The following is a 15,973-nucleotide window of genomic DNA, read 5'->3' on the forward strand; positions in this document are numbered from 1 at the left end:
TTCTGCATTTAGGACAGGCTGTTTGGTATATTAGCTAAATTTTATATTATTAGATAGAGTTCATATTATTAAAATCTATTTAATGCTAATTAATTTATTCACATCTGGGTTTGGTTTTTCCAGATGTGGACGTGGATAAACCAGATGAGAAGTCTATTATGACTTACGTAGCCCAGTTTCTGAAACAGTATCCTGACATCCACAGCACAGGCGCTGATGGGCAAGAGAATGATGTAAGTATTTGTTTTTCTTCAAGCATTGATAACACTCAGTGATAGTGAATTGGATTTTTAATTACGCTGTTTCAAAAAATTAAACTGGAATGCATTTTACTATAAGAGCAACTGAGTTAAGACTGATATCACCAACTGGGGAAGAGATTGGAAGGAAAGAATTCACTGATAGGTATGTTGGCTAGATCAAAGAAAGCATTATTAATAATAAAAACTGAACATTTAATACTGGTGAATTAACATTGAGGAAAGATAGCAATGTTGGGAAACTTTATTTTAGCAATTTGAAGATTGACCCAATTTTATATCCATCATATCATTTGTACATCTAGATCTTGAGTTCCCTTATGCTGCTCAATCTGATAAAATCTAATTTTGACTTTTAGATTTATTATATAAGTTGCTACTCATCTCAAACATAGAAGTAAGGCAAACTTATAAAAATTCTCGTTATTCACTGTGTTTAGATTTTTCAGCCTCTCAATAGTTTAGCATTTACATTTTGCATACTGCTCAAATGACAAGTGCTCATTGGCATAAATAAAAACAAAAATTGGAAAAAAAAGAAAAGGAAAATTATCTGTACTTGACCTTCTGGACAGAACCTATTCTAGAAAAAAATTAATATTTTTGTGTGAGTTCTACATATGTGTAGACGCATAATATTTGAACAAAAATATAATCAGATTATGTGTACAATTTTATAACTTTCTTTTTTCTGTTAATAGAATACAAAACTCTTCTGATGGCATTCTCTCTACGACATCAGATAGATGTACAGTAACTTCTTTATCCAATCTTAATTGTTGGAAATTTCTTATTTTTTGCATTATAAAAAATATCTCTAAGAACAACTTTGTAATAAAGCACTATTTTACAATTATTTCTTAGAATAGGAGTTCCTAGACTAAAAGGTATACAGATCTATTATGCTTTTTGAAATTTTTTTTCAAATTCGCCTGTAGAGAGATGTTTTAATTAACACTTCAGCCAGCATATCAGAATGCCCATTTTACTAGTCTTGTCAACAATAGATATTACCATTTTCCTGTTTTTAAAAAAAGTACTGTAATACTGTTTGGTTTTGGTTTTGTTGTTGTTGTTTTGGGGGATTTTTTGTTTGTTTCTTAGAGAGGGGTGGATTCACTACTGAATTTAAATTAGTAGGTTGAGTAACATCAGGGAAAGTAATAAATGGAATTTTCAAGACATGTTAAAAACTCTGCCTTCATTGTTCAGGTCTAAAGGAGAGTTTTCAGAGCAGTTGAGATTGTAATGAAGAGAAACAAGGCAAACAAAAACAAGTTTATTGCGTTTCTTAGAAACAGATCTAAAGAAGGAAAAGGTCAGGAGAACATAACCCAAAGTTTTCAAGTAGGTTTTGCACTAAAAGAAATCGGTGACTTCATGAAAGAATTAAGCAAAATAATGGTGACTGTGTTTCCTAGGTCACTTGGATGAAGTTAATCCGACATTTGATAGAACTATGTTAGTTTTTTTTTTTTAAACTGTGGTTTCAAGAAATCATTTTTTGTTGTTCCTTGCCAGGATTCAGGCACAAATGTTGATCTCCAGAGTAACTTATTCTGTCATTAGCCAAATAATGTTCCTAAGAAGGACCGCAGAGGGCAGATGACTATACCAATTCCAAAAGGGATTGAGGCGTGTGCTTGGGACTCATTTGGGGTTTTCTGGATTTTGAGAAGATAATTGGGCATGGATGTTGCTGTGTGAATAAGAACCTCTGTAAGAGGCTATGATAGACTCCCCCCAACACGGCACAGAGGGAAATCTGCTTTCCATCTGGTTGTCAAATCCGAAGTTCTTAGATTCTCCAATTGGATTACTTCTGGGCTGATTTCTGAACTTGTACTATTTTAATTTTTGTGACATTAATCATCTCTCCACATGAGTAAACACTGTGGCTGGTGATGTCTGGGAAATAAAAGGAGATACTTTCGTTAATGCTCATTAGCAAGGATTTAATGCAAAAATCCTCGGAGATTTGAAACCCATTCTGGATTTAAGCTTGTTAATATGCTTTATTAAAGAGCTTTATTATTAAGAAATTAATCTCATTGTCCAGAAGATAAATTCTGAGTTTTCTTTAAAAAAATTCCCTCTATCCCTTTCCTTAAAAAAGGATGCATATAACTTCTTCAGGATTATTTCAAAAATTAATTTTGAGGAAATTTATTATAAGTTTGGCTCTTTTTTTAATGGGCATTTGTAATATAGGGTATGAAGATCTAAAAATGAATATTTTGAATAGAAAAAAAGAATTTTATACCTTTTGTGACATTGGGCTTATGTTTGTTCAGTGCGGTCAAATGGCCATCTAATTCTGTCTAATTAACCTTTAAGATTTTATAAACTGTAAATGACTATAACTCAATTAAAAAACATTAAAAAAAAAAGTAAAAGAAGAAAGGTACCACATATATTCAAATGATTCCATTCATTTAAAGTCCAGTTAAAATTAAACTGTACTACTTAGCTTTGAGTGGCTAAACTTGGAAAATAAAGAAATAATTGTCAAAAAACAAAAAAAAGATTTTATAGACTGTACTTACCAGGGCTGTTGATAGCATCACCTCAAAATACTCATTATTTGTCCGCTCAGGGCTTATTAGTAAATAGTTCTTTCAATTCATTTTTTAAAAAATATTGGCATCAACATATCCACCAGGCTTTCATCTTTTGGTATACTTGGTTTTCATATCCTTTTGATGAGTTTATTTAAATTGGAAATTTTATAGACACTATTTGCAAATTAATTTTCTTACTGGGAATAGACAATGCTATGCCTTTCTTACTTCAACCATTAAAACTAGTAAAGAAGCTTTTCCCCTGAAGGTATCCTTAGGTAATTAGCACTTACTCGTCGATAAATAAAACGGGCCTGTTGGCTCATCTCTCTCATCTATTAAACTTTCAGTTATTTAGTCACTCAGTCTTTCTCCTGTTGCAACAAATTTTACTGCTTTCAGAAGCACAGCACGGTCTGAATTGTTTTAGGAATACAGAGTGTACAGTATGAGTGTATTTATAGAGGAACATGAATCCACATACCTTTCTGTACATTGTTCTCCTTTCAAAACATTTACTATTTCAAGACGTGTATATAAAATACATATATATTGCCATGTACAACTATTACAAATTAAAACAAAAACATCAAATGCCAGAATACTGCATTGCCTTATTTGATTCAAATATTTTGATACTTTCAAAAATTGTTAAAACATCTTAAAATAACTATACCCTTAAAATTATTGTCTTATTTATTTGTAGAGAGATGCCTCTCCATTTTTCTTTTTTCCTACATAACTTTTGTCCATGATTTATGTTATTTTTCTGTATATTGTCTTTTCATATTGTTAGGAAATACTTCCAGGTTTCCCATCTTTTGCAAATTCTATCCAAATTCTTAAGGTAAGATTTAAGTAATCTTGAATTAATGACCTCTTTCAAACATTCTGCATCCTGTAGCGTGTTAGCCATTCCTCTGCATGTATTTGTCTTTATCTATACATCTATTTTAATACCTTGATTCTGTTATTTCCTCTTCCTTTCTAATAGAACAAATAACATATGTGTTATTAAATGTTAGTTACAGTCTAAGCCATGCCCATGGACTTTCCCACTAATCTTTAATTATGAGGTAGCATTAATTTCATCTTAATAACACTTAACAGCACTAATAAAGGAAAAATTAAAATAACTATGATTTCTATGTGACATGGAAAGTAAAAATAAAGATTTATTTTTATATTTTAAAATATTAAGCAGGAAATACTTAATTGAAAAAGGTAAGTGTTCAATTAGCTTGTAATCCTGAATTTCATCATAGCTCTTTTATGAATTATTGAGTCACATGGTTTAGTAAAGTCTATGACACATGGTAAGTGCTCAAAAAAAATTTGTAGAATTAATGATTAAGAATTTTTTCCCATATCCAAGTTACCCTATATTTCAATTTTTCCATCTTTCTTTATATTCCAGTGAGGCCTGAAGTTAAGGATCTATCAACACAATAGACTTTATGCCAAGACTGAAGTAAAAAATTAGAAGTAACCAATTGCATATTAAATGTTGAATTAATTTTTATCTTAATCTTCATGAAGCATGAGTTTATGTATATATAAATATGCTACAAATCATATAATGTGTATGTCTGAGTGAATGAGAGAGAGAGAGAAAGAGAAAGAAAAAGTCATGGATGCTGACAGTTCAGCTGCTTGGTTTATAGATGGTCTCTAGGCAAATAGACCTCCATGGCTGTGAACGCATGTGAAAGTCACCAGTTGAAGAAAAGCCACTAGACTGAATGGGTTCTGGAAATCTAGATATTCTTTTGTACTTCATTTTCCTGTAAAAAGAGAATGCTGAGTGTGTAAAGAGTTACATCCTTTCACCTTATTGCAGTTTGCACTCCCCCCCCCCACTAGAAAAAGTCATTTCCTAAATGTACTCTAATAAGGTTATTTTAAGAGCAGGATCCTGCTTCTCTCTGTGAAATAATTTCAGCTGGTGAGAAGCAGGTGCTGATGAGCCTGTGTTTGGAGGCTCACAGCCAAGCCCGTGCTCACCGTGGTGGTCCCTGCTTAGTGGTCACATTGACATCTGGTCCTTCGGAGGGAGACCAAGAGCACGCGTTTCTCTGAGCTCATAAGATGTGTCATTAGTGCTTTTCTGGGCATGAAAGTCAGCAGATAATAAAACCAGTGCCTTGATCCCATTCACCTGTCCATTCAGAAGAGCCATCATGGGAAGATGCCAGGCACTGTGTTAGGCTGGAGAAAAAAAGACACTTAAGGGGTTTTGAATGCTGGGAGGAGGGAGGGCGAGACGATTCGTGGACAATAAAACACGGTGCATTTTGGGTGAATATTTGAGCTCAGATTGTTACAAGATCATAGAAAAATGTTCTCAAAAGACCAGCAGCATCAGATTCACCTGGAAACTTGTTAGAAATACAAATGCTCAGCCTCCACCCTAGACAGACTGAGCCAGAAATCCCGCAGGCGGTGCTGTGTTTCCACAGGCCCTCCAGTGGACCCGGTGCACACTAAAGTTTGAGAACCACTGGCATGGACGACAAACACGTAACCTAGCCTTGTAGGTCAGAACAGGCTTTCTAGAGAAGGGTGTGCCTGAACTGAGTGCACCTTCCAGGCAGCAGAGCGTTGCCTTTGCATCGCCGGGAAGTGAGAGAGGACGTGGATCCTGACAGCGTGTGTGGCAGGCTCTGCACTGGGTGTGTTCAGAGAGCCTCTCTCATTCTCCCCCTAAACCACGGGAAGGCTGTGTGATAACCACTCAGACGGTGGTACAGCAGTAGAGAGGATTAAATTAAGGTTGTGCCCAAAGTCACAGAGCTAATCTGTGTCAGAACCAGAATCTGAAACCGGTTTGGCCTGCCTCCCTGGCCAGCACTCTTTCTACAGACAGTCATTTCATATGTGTCACAGGCTGTGATCATCACGCGAGATGCTGTAGTGGAAAGCTATTTGTAAGAGCCAAAAAGTCATGTTAAATATGTTTATGATTACTTTGGCATTCTTACCAGATAAGAAGTCTTTATGGAAAAGTAGGGTATTTTCACTAAATCAGTGCTAGAATGGATCTTATTATTTGTGGAAACAAGTATGTAACTCTCCATATGCATTTTTTTAATGTTTGAGATGTGAGTGGTAGTTTGTATGGACTCAGTCAGCAGATAATTTGGTCAATATCTTATAGGTGCCATGTTGCCAGGGCCTGGGAATACCATATTTAACAAGATAAATGTGTCTTCTGTCCTTGTGGAACTTATAGTACTGGAGAGCATTTTAAAATAATAATATACACAAGTAATCCAATGTTGCTATGACTGTGGCTCCTTGAGTTCAGTCAAAATTAATCATTTCCAGAATGGTCCTCTGGGTTACCAGTGGCCTTGGGTGAAGAGGCACCCTTGGGCCTGTTTCCCCTCCCGTTCCAGCCATTGCTCTTTCTAAGTGTTTTTATACTTAGCACGTTTCCTTTTGACCACATTTTCTTAGTTAAATTAGTGTTTCTTGAGGGAAAAAAATGGAGGTAGATAATTTTGATATTCAGCATAATAATTCAGTTTTTTTTTTTAGAATTAACTTTTCATTCTTAGTCTCTAAAAGGTGTGAGGGCAGAGAGAGAGAGAAAATTTTTCAAAGACAACTGGAGCTTATTAAATACTCAGTGTCTTCTAGAATCAGTCAGGTATTAGTCAGCGAGGAGATAAATGCACAGATGCTAATAAAATTGTCATGTCTGTTGGCTTCTAGAGAGAAGATAGGCTGGTTTTGAAGGAAACAAAAGTTTGGATAGAACAATTTGAAAGAGATATGACGAGGGCACAGATGACAGAATCAAATTTGCAGGATAAATATCAGGTAACGTATGGAAAAAATATTTCAGTTTCTTTTAAGCCTTTCATGAGTAAGATTCGTGTATGTCATTTAATCTGTTTAATCTTTCCAATAATATTAATGAGACATGTCTTTAAAGAAATAATATACATTGAGTTTACATATAATTTAATAATCGTATTTCTATGTAAGTAAGCAGTTTTTAAATTTGAATACATTTATATATTGTAATGGGATTGCCATTGTAGCAATAATTCACACCTCTATCATGTTACATAGTCATCATTTCTTCAAACTGGTTGGGATGATTAAATTCTAGCCTCTTAGTAAGTTTGATGATTATAATACAATATTGCCGTATTCACTATGCTGTGCATCAGACCTCGAGGACTTACTTACTACTTACTGCAAGTTTGTATACTTAAACATCTGTCCCGTCCCCTCCGTTCCCTACCCTCCAGTAACCAGTATTTTACTCTGTTTTTGCAAGTTCGACTTTTTAAGATTCCACATATAAGTGATATCATACAGTATGTGTCTTTCTCTGTCTGCCCTGTCTCACTTAGTATAATGTCCTCAGGTTTCATCCATGTTGTCACAAATGACAGGATGTCCTTCTTTCTAGTGGCTGAATAATATTCCATTGTACATACAGCACATCTTCTTTATCCATTCATCCATTAACATTCACTCAGGTTGCTTCCATAGTGTGGCTCCTGTGATAAAGCTGCAGTAAATGTGTGGGTGCATGTATCTCTTCGATACCCTGTTTTCATTCCCTTTGGGTATATACCCAGAGGTGGAGTTGGTAGTTTTAAGTTGGATGTGTCCACACTATATAGAGTTCTGAGGTTTCATGACTTCCCCAGAACTCAGAGTTTTGTAGATGATCCCAAACACACACACATCTAGTTTTTGTACAACTCGTGATCTTATAGATGTTGCATAATAAGAAAACTCCACAAGAAATGCCTTCAGTGACAAATTGAGAATTACTGTAGAATAAGCTGGATTAAATAAAAAATGACAACATGGATGTCTGGAGTGGGCCCACTAGTGAGGTCAGTTTCTACTGCCACCTGTCGAGTTCAACGCTGTTGCCTTCAGGTTGGGGCCCAGGGTTGTGTTGTTATTCTTCCTCCCAGTCTCATCTCACTGTCATTAATAGGATTTCAGCTTCCATTTTCCACTTATAAGAAACACAAAGCCCTTTAACAAAATTTTTCCATTAAATTGTGATTTTACCCTATGTAGCATTGACATTTTCTACTATTTAAAATATCATTACATTTTAGCAGCAGAACTATTCTAACCTACCTTGTATTTCAGTCATTTTTGTTTTTTTTTTTTAAAAAGGGTGCATGATGTAAGAGAATGAAAAGAAAAAAATGTAAGAGAGTGAAAAAAATGAAGAATGTAAGAGATGATAAAAGATTTAGCTGTTGGCATTACTGTGTGATGTTACATAATCATATCCATAAAGTATACCTGAATTTAGAAGGATGATGCTGTCAATATTATATTTGACGGATTTGGCAAAGGAGTAAATTCGTGCTTACATGTGTGCACTTTTTGCTTTGAAATTCAGTGTAATCTTTTTCCCCCAAAAGGTAATTTTCTTGAAGGGCTCCATTAACCTGATTAAATCAATAAATTGAGACTATAAATATAAGAACAGAGTAAATACATTTATTTAGTCCATTAGTGAGTTTTAGTTTTAGCATAAATTATCAAAAAATAAATTCCAAGTTACCTGGTGTACAGATGTTAATTTATAAGAGGAAAACTTAAGGATTAGAAAGGCATGAAATAGGAGCATTCCTTACAGGCCAGTGATGATCATCAGTCTCCTAAAATAGGGTGAGACAGCACAGGGAACTTTTTCTTCCATCTGTGTTTCCATTATGCAGTCAGCATCTTCTGTTTATACTGATCAATCATGCATTTTCCACTTTTTCCATATATGGGATTCTGTGGAACAAAATTGAAAACTGATTTCACGTTTTGGTATTTTAAAATTACATTAAGTTAGAGGGAGTGGAAGGTAAAATCTGTGGTAGAATATTTATTCACCATCTCCCCCCAGTGTTCTTCATGTGAATTTACATGTTTATTGAGTCAGTGACTTAGAAATTCTCTCTAATGTGTTATCCGTTAGATTCTGCAGGGCCAGTCTCATATTCTTTAAAATAATTGCACACTGGCATTTTCAATTCATATTTGGACTTTGAGACACATTTTAGGATGTGTTAATTTGGTATAAAATGTAGGCTTTTCATTAAAATCACTACTTTCTTAGTATTAGTATCAGGCTCACAGTTAAGTTTATATATTACAAATTTATGTTAACCATACTGTGACTCAAAAACAGATAGAATACTTACTATTTTAAACTTAAAACAAAAGGTTATTACAAAAATGAGGCCTCCTAAAGTAAACCTCTTTATTACGGACTTATTTAAACACAAATTTGGATGCTGTTAATCCTGTATTCTTCTGATATATATCAAAATGATACATATCGCCATTTCTATTTGTAAATCGTTCGGTGCTTTGAAGTAGAGCAGCTATTTTGATTATTGACACAGCTATGGACTCCTGTTTATTATTATCTCCTGATGAGCAGGGACTGGCATGTAGATTATTTCATGAGAAATGAGAAATCCTAGGCTTTTGTCCACTCTCTACTACTTGTCTTTACCAAGTCACCTCTGGGCTTTCTATGGTAATAATAGTGGGGCCTGTCCACGTTGTAGGGTGATGGAGAGTCAGAGGTCGTGTGCAGGAAGCACTTAGCATGGGGCCAGGCTCACCGCCAGGGCTTGAGGAAGCCCAGCTGCTTTTAATTTCATGGCTATCATTATTATTATCAACAACGTATATTCAACATTATCCAAATACAAAGGAATGTTATGTAGGAAATGTGGTTTCCTATGCTTTTGCTTTTTTTTTGACTCTTTGCCATGTTGTTGCTGTTTTTCCTCTTTTAGTCATTTAAGCACTTCAGAGTTCAATATGAAATAAAAAGGAAACAGATTGAACATTTAATACAGCCGTTACATAGAGATGGCAAACTGTCACTCAACCAAGCATTGGTAAAGCAGTCCTGGGATAGAGTGTCCTCCAGGGTAAGTTCTCTGATCACTAACTTCATCAGGGTTTACATAATTTAGCCAAGAAGATTTTCTATCCTCTTTCTTCATGATGGTACATTGTATCAGGTCCTCCTGCCTCTGTCTGAGGTGCGAAGGTTGACCTGTGGGACAGTCTCGTCCCTCTTGTCAAGATCTCCTTCAGGTCAGTAGAAGCGCTCGTTTAACGACTGTTTCCCTGCTTTGCCTTCCCTACACGTGGTATCTCCATTGACCAGATGATACGTGAAATCCTGGAAGAGCATCCAAGCTACTTCTCACTTTACACAACTCGATTTGGGGTTGTTTAGAAGAGGTGACTCCCAGAGCATGAAGCCTTAACAGCTTCCCCAAATGCCATAACCAGATTTCATCAACAGTTAATACTCTTCCTATATTCACATTTATTTTTATCTTTTTAAATTTAAGCTTAGCTTATCTGATCATGAGCTTGAAGGAAAATTGCTCAGTAACTTTTGTAGGAATATTTTGCAAACTTAGAGACCAGGATTGCAAAACCTCTGAAACTTCCATCACTCGTGGGAATATTTGCCTGTACTTACCCTATTTTCTTCATTTCTATAATCTAGTTTTTTTTTCCCCCATTAAACTCTATCAAAGAATAGGTTAGATCCTGAGCACCTCAACCCATCCCACCAGGCATTCCGACAAGCCAGGAAATGGTGCTCAGGAACTGGATGAAGTGGAAGGAATGATGAGCTGTTTAGAGAATTATATTATAGAAAGAATCCTGAATACACATCTTCCTCCAGAGACGTCTAGACGAACCCTGATTTTTCTGGCCCTGTTCTCATCAGCCGGGAGGTTTTAAAGGCTACACATCAGCTGGTGTGTAATTGCTGCATCTTTGAGCATGTTGGCAAAAGCCGACCTGAAAGTCAGTGGGCGCTTTGTGCTATTCCTATAAAAATAAAATCGCCTAATCTCCCAATAATATCCTTCCACGTCTAAGATGTATTTTAAGTTTCCTCAAGATTTGCTTGTAACTGCAGTTTCCTCACCATTTAATTGAGTAACTTTGAGTTAATTTAATACATATCATCAAGAAAATATGTGTTCTGAATTCGATGCTTTGAGAAGTGAGGACACACATATTTTCTTATTTGATATTTATTTATTAAATTAACCCAAAATTATTAATTTAAAGTGCTTTGTAGGCTTTAAAATCATTTGGGGGAATTGCAGGACTTGTCTTCCGTACTAAGATCTTCTGTCCTTCTGCTTTTGTATTTCAGCTCTTTGATTGGCATATTCAGCTTGATAAGTCTCTTCCTGCCCCTCTGGGCACCATCGGGGCCTGGTTATACAGAGCAGAGGTGGCCCTGCGAGAGGAAATAACCATTCAGCAGGTTCACGAGGAAACGGCCAACACAATACAGCGGAAGCGTGAGCAGCACAAGGTAAACATTCTGGTCGGAAAACGTTCCAGCATAACAGTTCTAGTGTTTTCGAATCAGGCTCATTTGACCATCGCTCAACAAGCCAAAGGCTGAGACTCAGAGGTTTGCAGCAGAGAAAAGGGAGTCGGGAGATGGGAGGACGAATCCCAGACCCACTTCCCTGAAGGTGAGGGGTTCTCAGTATTTATGGGATGTAGCCGAGGCATGAGGACCCTGGGGAAAGGTAACTGGAGACAAGAAAAAGATGAAGTTATCCCCATTCTGCACAGATGCAGCTAAGCTACATGCTTCTTCATGAGATGCATGTTCAGAAAATGGTGCCATTAGCATGATCGGAGGGTGGCGGTTTTGGCCCTCCGAAGTCAAACGGTCACCAAGCAGGCAGTCTTGCAACCCGAGGCGGAGGATCGGTGGTGGTAGCCAGTCTTAACCGGCTAGGGTTCAAACTGGACACAGCTGACTCCAAGTTCCTGAACTTCCACTTGGGCCAGCATCTTATTATTTAGACTGCGTGATGCTTGGAGGACCTGAAAGGTTTTATTAAAGCGAGCCTCATCGGTGAAGACAGGATAGTTTATTACTTATTGTGGCTAACTGATAACTAGTTAGCCATTAATAAATACTTTTATTTCCCTGATATGGCCTGGAACTTGCACTGATGCCGGCCTCCCAGGCCTCCGTTCATGCTGGTTCAGAGATGTCACACCTTCTTAGAGGTTCTCTGATTTGCACTTTCCCCTCCTATAAAATGTTTATGACAAGTTCAGTAGATGCATCTCCTGAGGTGTGGTCCAGTATCTCTGTGACATTTTTCATCTGCAGTTACCTTTGTTATTTCCGTTGCTATGTGTTATCTTTGAAAAGATAAGGTAACAGGCAGTGTGCATTTTCATAATAACGTGTTTGGCTGTTGGCTCTGGACCTCATTCCTGCCTCCATTCTCAAAGGAAGGCAAGCCAAGGCACCAGGTTCTTCTGTCCTGGGGCTACTGGAGTGGGGGTCGGGGTCGGGGTGAGGGTGGGAAGGGTTAGTAGAGGCCTTAGCCAGTGGTGGGATTAGGCCTTGATCTCTTAGTCATTTGTGACTTTATTTGGCTTTGTTGCATGGCTTGTGCTTAGCGTAAGTTCTAATATTCTTCCTCTTTATTTTGCGATGGTGCAGTCCTGACAAAAAATGCTGTCTTTCATTAACATCGCAGTCACGCAACCATGCATTTTGTGCAGCTGAATTGGTGTTCCTCACTCACTGGGTCGTGGTGGGGGTTAACTGTATATGTGGAAAACAAGCTGACAACCAGGTGTCACTTTGTCCTAGTCTCCTGGTTAAGCATAACCCTGGGTAAAGCCAGCTCTGCCGAATTTTTGCCCACACACGTGCAGATGACTGTGGTTGGAGGAAAACACACCCCCAGGCATGGTGACTAACCCAAGGGGGCCCTGAATGCTCCCTGGCGCTCCAGAGGTGTTTCTGGACTCGATTCCCTCTGCCTTTCTGGGGCAACTATTTTATACCTTGTCTCAAACCTTCCACGCCTCCTCCCTCGTCCTTACTCTCAGCTGATGACACTGCTTCCTATTTCTCTGAGAAAAATAGAAGCAATCAAAAAAGAATTTCCGCAAGCTCCCACAACCACATCAACCCACCTACATGCATCTGTGCCCGAATACTCTGTCTCCTCTTCTGTTACTATGGATGGGCCATCTGTGCTCCAAGCGAAGGCCAGCCCCTCCACATGTGCCCTAGATCCTGTCCTCCTGGCTCTTTCCCAAGAGATAATTCCTGTAGTCCTTCCCTTTTTAATTTCTTTTCTCTCTCTGTCTCTGCTGAATTCTTCCCACCCACATAGAATGTACTGTTATTATTCTCATCTTAAAAATGTCTCTCTCTTAACGCTACTTACCCTTCCAGCTACTGTCCATTTTTTTTTCATCCTTTTTTCAGTGAAGCTCTTTGAAAGAATTGTCTAAGATCTCATTTTGGTTTCCTACTTCTCTTCTCCCACTCTTTCTAGAACCCATTCCAGTCAAGTTTTCCCCTGTCGTGCTATCCATGTCATGTTCGTGAGGGTTCTTTTCATTCCTCACTCAATGGACAGTTCTCCCCCGCACTTTACCTTACTTATCAGAAGGATTTTAGATAATTACTCCTTCATTTTTGAAATTCTTTCTTTATTTCATTTCCTAATTTTCTTTCCCCTTCCCTGGATTTGCCTTTCTAGTCTTTCCAGTTAGATGACATTTGGTCCTTATCCAAAATGTCCATGAGCATATTTGGTCCAGGCCAAATGGTTTTGGACAAGACCAAATATTAATGACCTTTTGGCGTGGACCAAATGTCTCCATGGACATTTTGGACAGGACCAAGGGTCTTTCCAACTCTTTCAACAAATATTTACTGAGCTTTTTCTATGTGCAAAGTGGTGCTCTAGGTCTTTGTGACACCCCCATGAGCAAAACAGGAAAACTCCCTACCCTAATGTAACTTGCCTTCTCATGCAGGAGGCAGTTATGAAATAACGGACATAATAAATAAATATATTTTTGATTAGAAGGTGAAAGGACAGGAAGTATTAGGTGGTGCTGCAGTTCGAAGTAGGGTAGTCAGTAAAACACTGCTGAAAAGATGCCACCAAACGTGCACGTGCATTCCCACCTGAAGGCCGTTGCCCTTGCCATCCTTCTGGAATGTTCTTGTCCATTAGCCTGAAACATTCTCCCACTGATATTCCCATTACATTCTTCCTCATCTTCTTTGGGCCTTTACTAAAAAGTCACCTTTTAGTCAATCCTTTCTTGACCACTCCTTTGAAAGAACAAACTCCCTTTCCCCTTCCCTGTTCAGTTTTTCTCTTTAGCGTTTATCTTTATCCCAGCGACTAATTTAATTATGTATCTGATTTATGCTTCATTTGCTGCACGGTAATGTCAGCTCCATAAGGGCAAGGATTATTGTTTGTTTTTTTACCCTTCTATACCTACCCTCTAAAAATGATTTTAGAAATATTCAGGCTTTCACAATTTTAATAGGATCAGTAATGCTAATCATGCCTTATGAGAATTTGTTCCTTTGACTAAGATTTCAAAATTATTGTCATAAAATTATTTGAAATGTTCATCTATATTTCTTTGGTAATCTTTTCTGTGCCTATGGTTAAGCCTCTATTTTCCCCCAATATCATTTCTTTGCACTTTTTCACTTTCTTTAGTTGCACTCTGGCATGGTTGATTTTCTCTGTCCTATCCTAACCATCTTTTCCCATCTATTTTCTTATCAAAGGAATGACAGGACCACTTTTAACAGCATCACTCTGGCTGCTGCGTGAGGATAGTGACTTCTCTTCTGGAATCTATTGTGCTTGATATCAGTGCATTCACACCAGCTTTCTTCATTAGTATTTGTCTGACATGTTTTCCGTTTTATTAATTTCAACCTAACCGTGTTCGTAATGTTTAGGTGTATCTCTTCTAGAAAGCCAATGGTTCTATTTTATTTGTTTGTCTGATCTGACAGTGTCCACCTTTTGATGAGTGAATAGATACTCCACTCACATTTATGTATAATCAGTGATATACTTGAATTTATTTCTACCATTTGACTCTTTCCCTTTTATTTGCTCTACTTTTTCTTTTTTTTTTTCTACATTATTGCTGTTTACAAGTTGATTGAGAGGGTTTTGTTTGTTTATTCACTTGCTTGATTTTCTTAGTCCATATTTTCCCTCGAATTTGTTTGAAGTTATAACCTCTAGTTGTATATTGTGATTGCCCTTGAAATTATACCGTAGGTACTTAACACAACTGAAAGTGAATCAGTGTCTTGTCCTCCTGTTAATCAGGGTAAGGAATTAAGAACACTAACCAGATTGTGCTCTTCCCAGCATGGAAACTGTTGTCAAGTATTAAATTACTTACATTTTTCTAACCATACATTTGTTGTTTCTGCTGATTCTCGCTCATGATCGCTTGTCTCCTGTGCTTGGGGATCCTTGCTTCCCTCTGTTTGTATCTGCATTGCTGTCCACCAGGCCCCCATCGGCCCTTTTGGGGGGTTCTGGCTAAATGTTGGGGTCTCAGTTTCAGTGTTTCTCACCTTATTCAAGTTTCAAGATTCTGTCTCCTGCAGCAGTGGTACAGATACTGGCCTGGGATAATCAGCTTTTTCACCTTGTTTTAGCTCACAGGTCTATGATCTGGTTTTAGATCATATTTTACGGAGAGTGGGAGACCTCAAAGATGTCACTTACTTCCTGTGAGCCCACCAGTGAGTTAAAGTCTTAGGATATGCTCAGCGTCTAACTGTTTTATTATGAGACAACCTTTCAGAGGACCCAGTGCCATCACACCAGCTGTAGTTCCCTTGTCATATGCTTGAAAATGTTTTTGTTTGTTTTGATTTCCTGTCAGGATTTTTTTCAATTAACCACATACGGAAAACTACAATAGGGAAAGCTTCTTGCAAGGCAGCTGGACATTTGTGTATTCCAGTATAGTCACAGACCACTCCCCCCATACAGTAACTTATAGTCACATGTAGCAGATCAGAGTTGGGAGTGGTGGTGGCTCTAAATTTACCCTGAAGTCATTTGGGGGAGTCTCAGCCAAGATATAAACCATAGAAACGTGTCTGAATGTTAAGAAGGCGGCACACAGTGACTAGCATACTCACCGTCAGTAGCTGCTCTGGGGCAGTCCTCTGGCCTCTGTGATGAGTTCTTGGATGCACAGAGCGCCCCCTCTCTGGGAACAGGGGACTTGTGAATATCCGTGCAGCTACCTACAAACTCAGAGCAGGTCAAAATG

The 15,973-nt window shown here is 37.7% G+C and overlaps 1 protein-coding gene across 3 annotated transcripts in view; it reads left to right on the forward strand.

Moving 5' to 3' along the window:
• Positions 1-15,973, forward strand: part of SYNE1 (spectrin repeat containing nuclear envelope protein 1) — a 427,410-nt gene that overhangs the window by 112,828 nt on the left and 298,609 nt on the right. For all 3 annotated transcript variants that reach the window (XM_074368141.1, XM_074368140.1, XM_074368142.1), the window contains 5 exons: positions 124-233; positions 3,618-3,668; positions 6,539-6,646; positions 9,613-9,750; positions 11,010-11,174. In XM_074368141.1, coding sequence (XP_074224242.1) covers positions 124-233; positions 3,618-3,668; positions 6,539-6,646; positions 9,613-9,750; positions 11,010-11,174 — 572 coding nt within the window. The remainder of the gene's footprint in view (positions 1-123; positions 234-3,617; positions 3,669-6,538; positions 6,647-9,612; positions 9,751-11,009; positions 11,175-15,973) is intronic.

This window comes from Camelus bactrianus, chromosome 8 (genome assembly GCF_048773025.1).
Source record: "Camelus bactrianus isolate YW-2024 breed Bactrian camel chromosome 8, ASM4877302v1, whole genome shotgun sequence".
Taxonomy (NCBI): Eukaryota; Metazoa; Chordata; class Mammalia; order Artiodactyla; family Camelidae; genus Camelus; species Camelus bactrianus.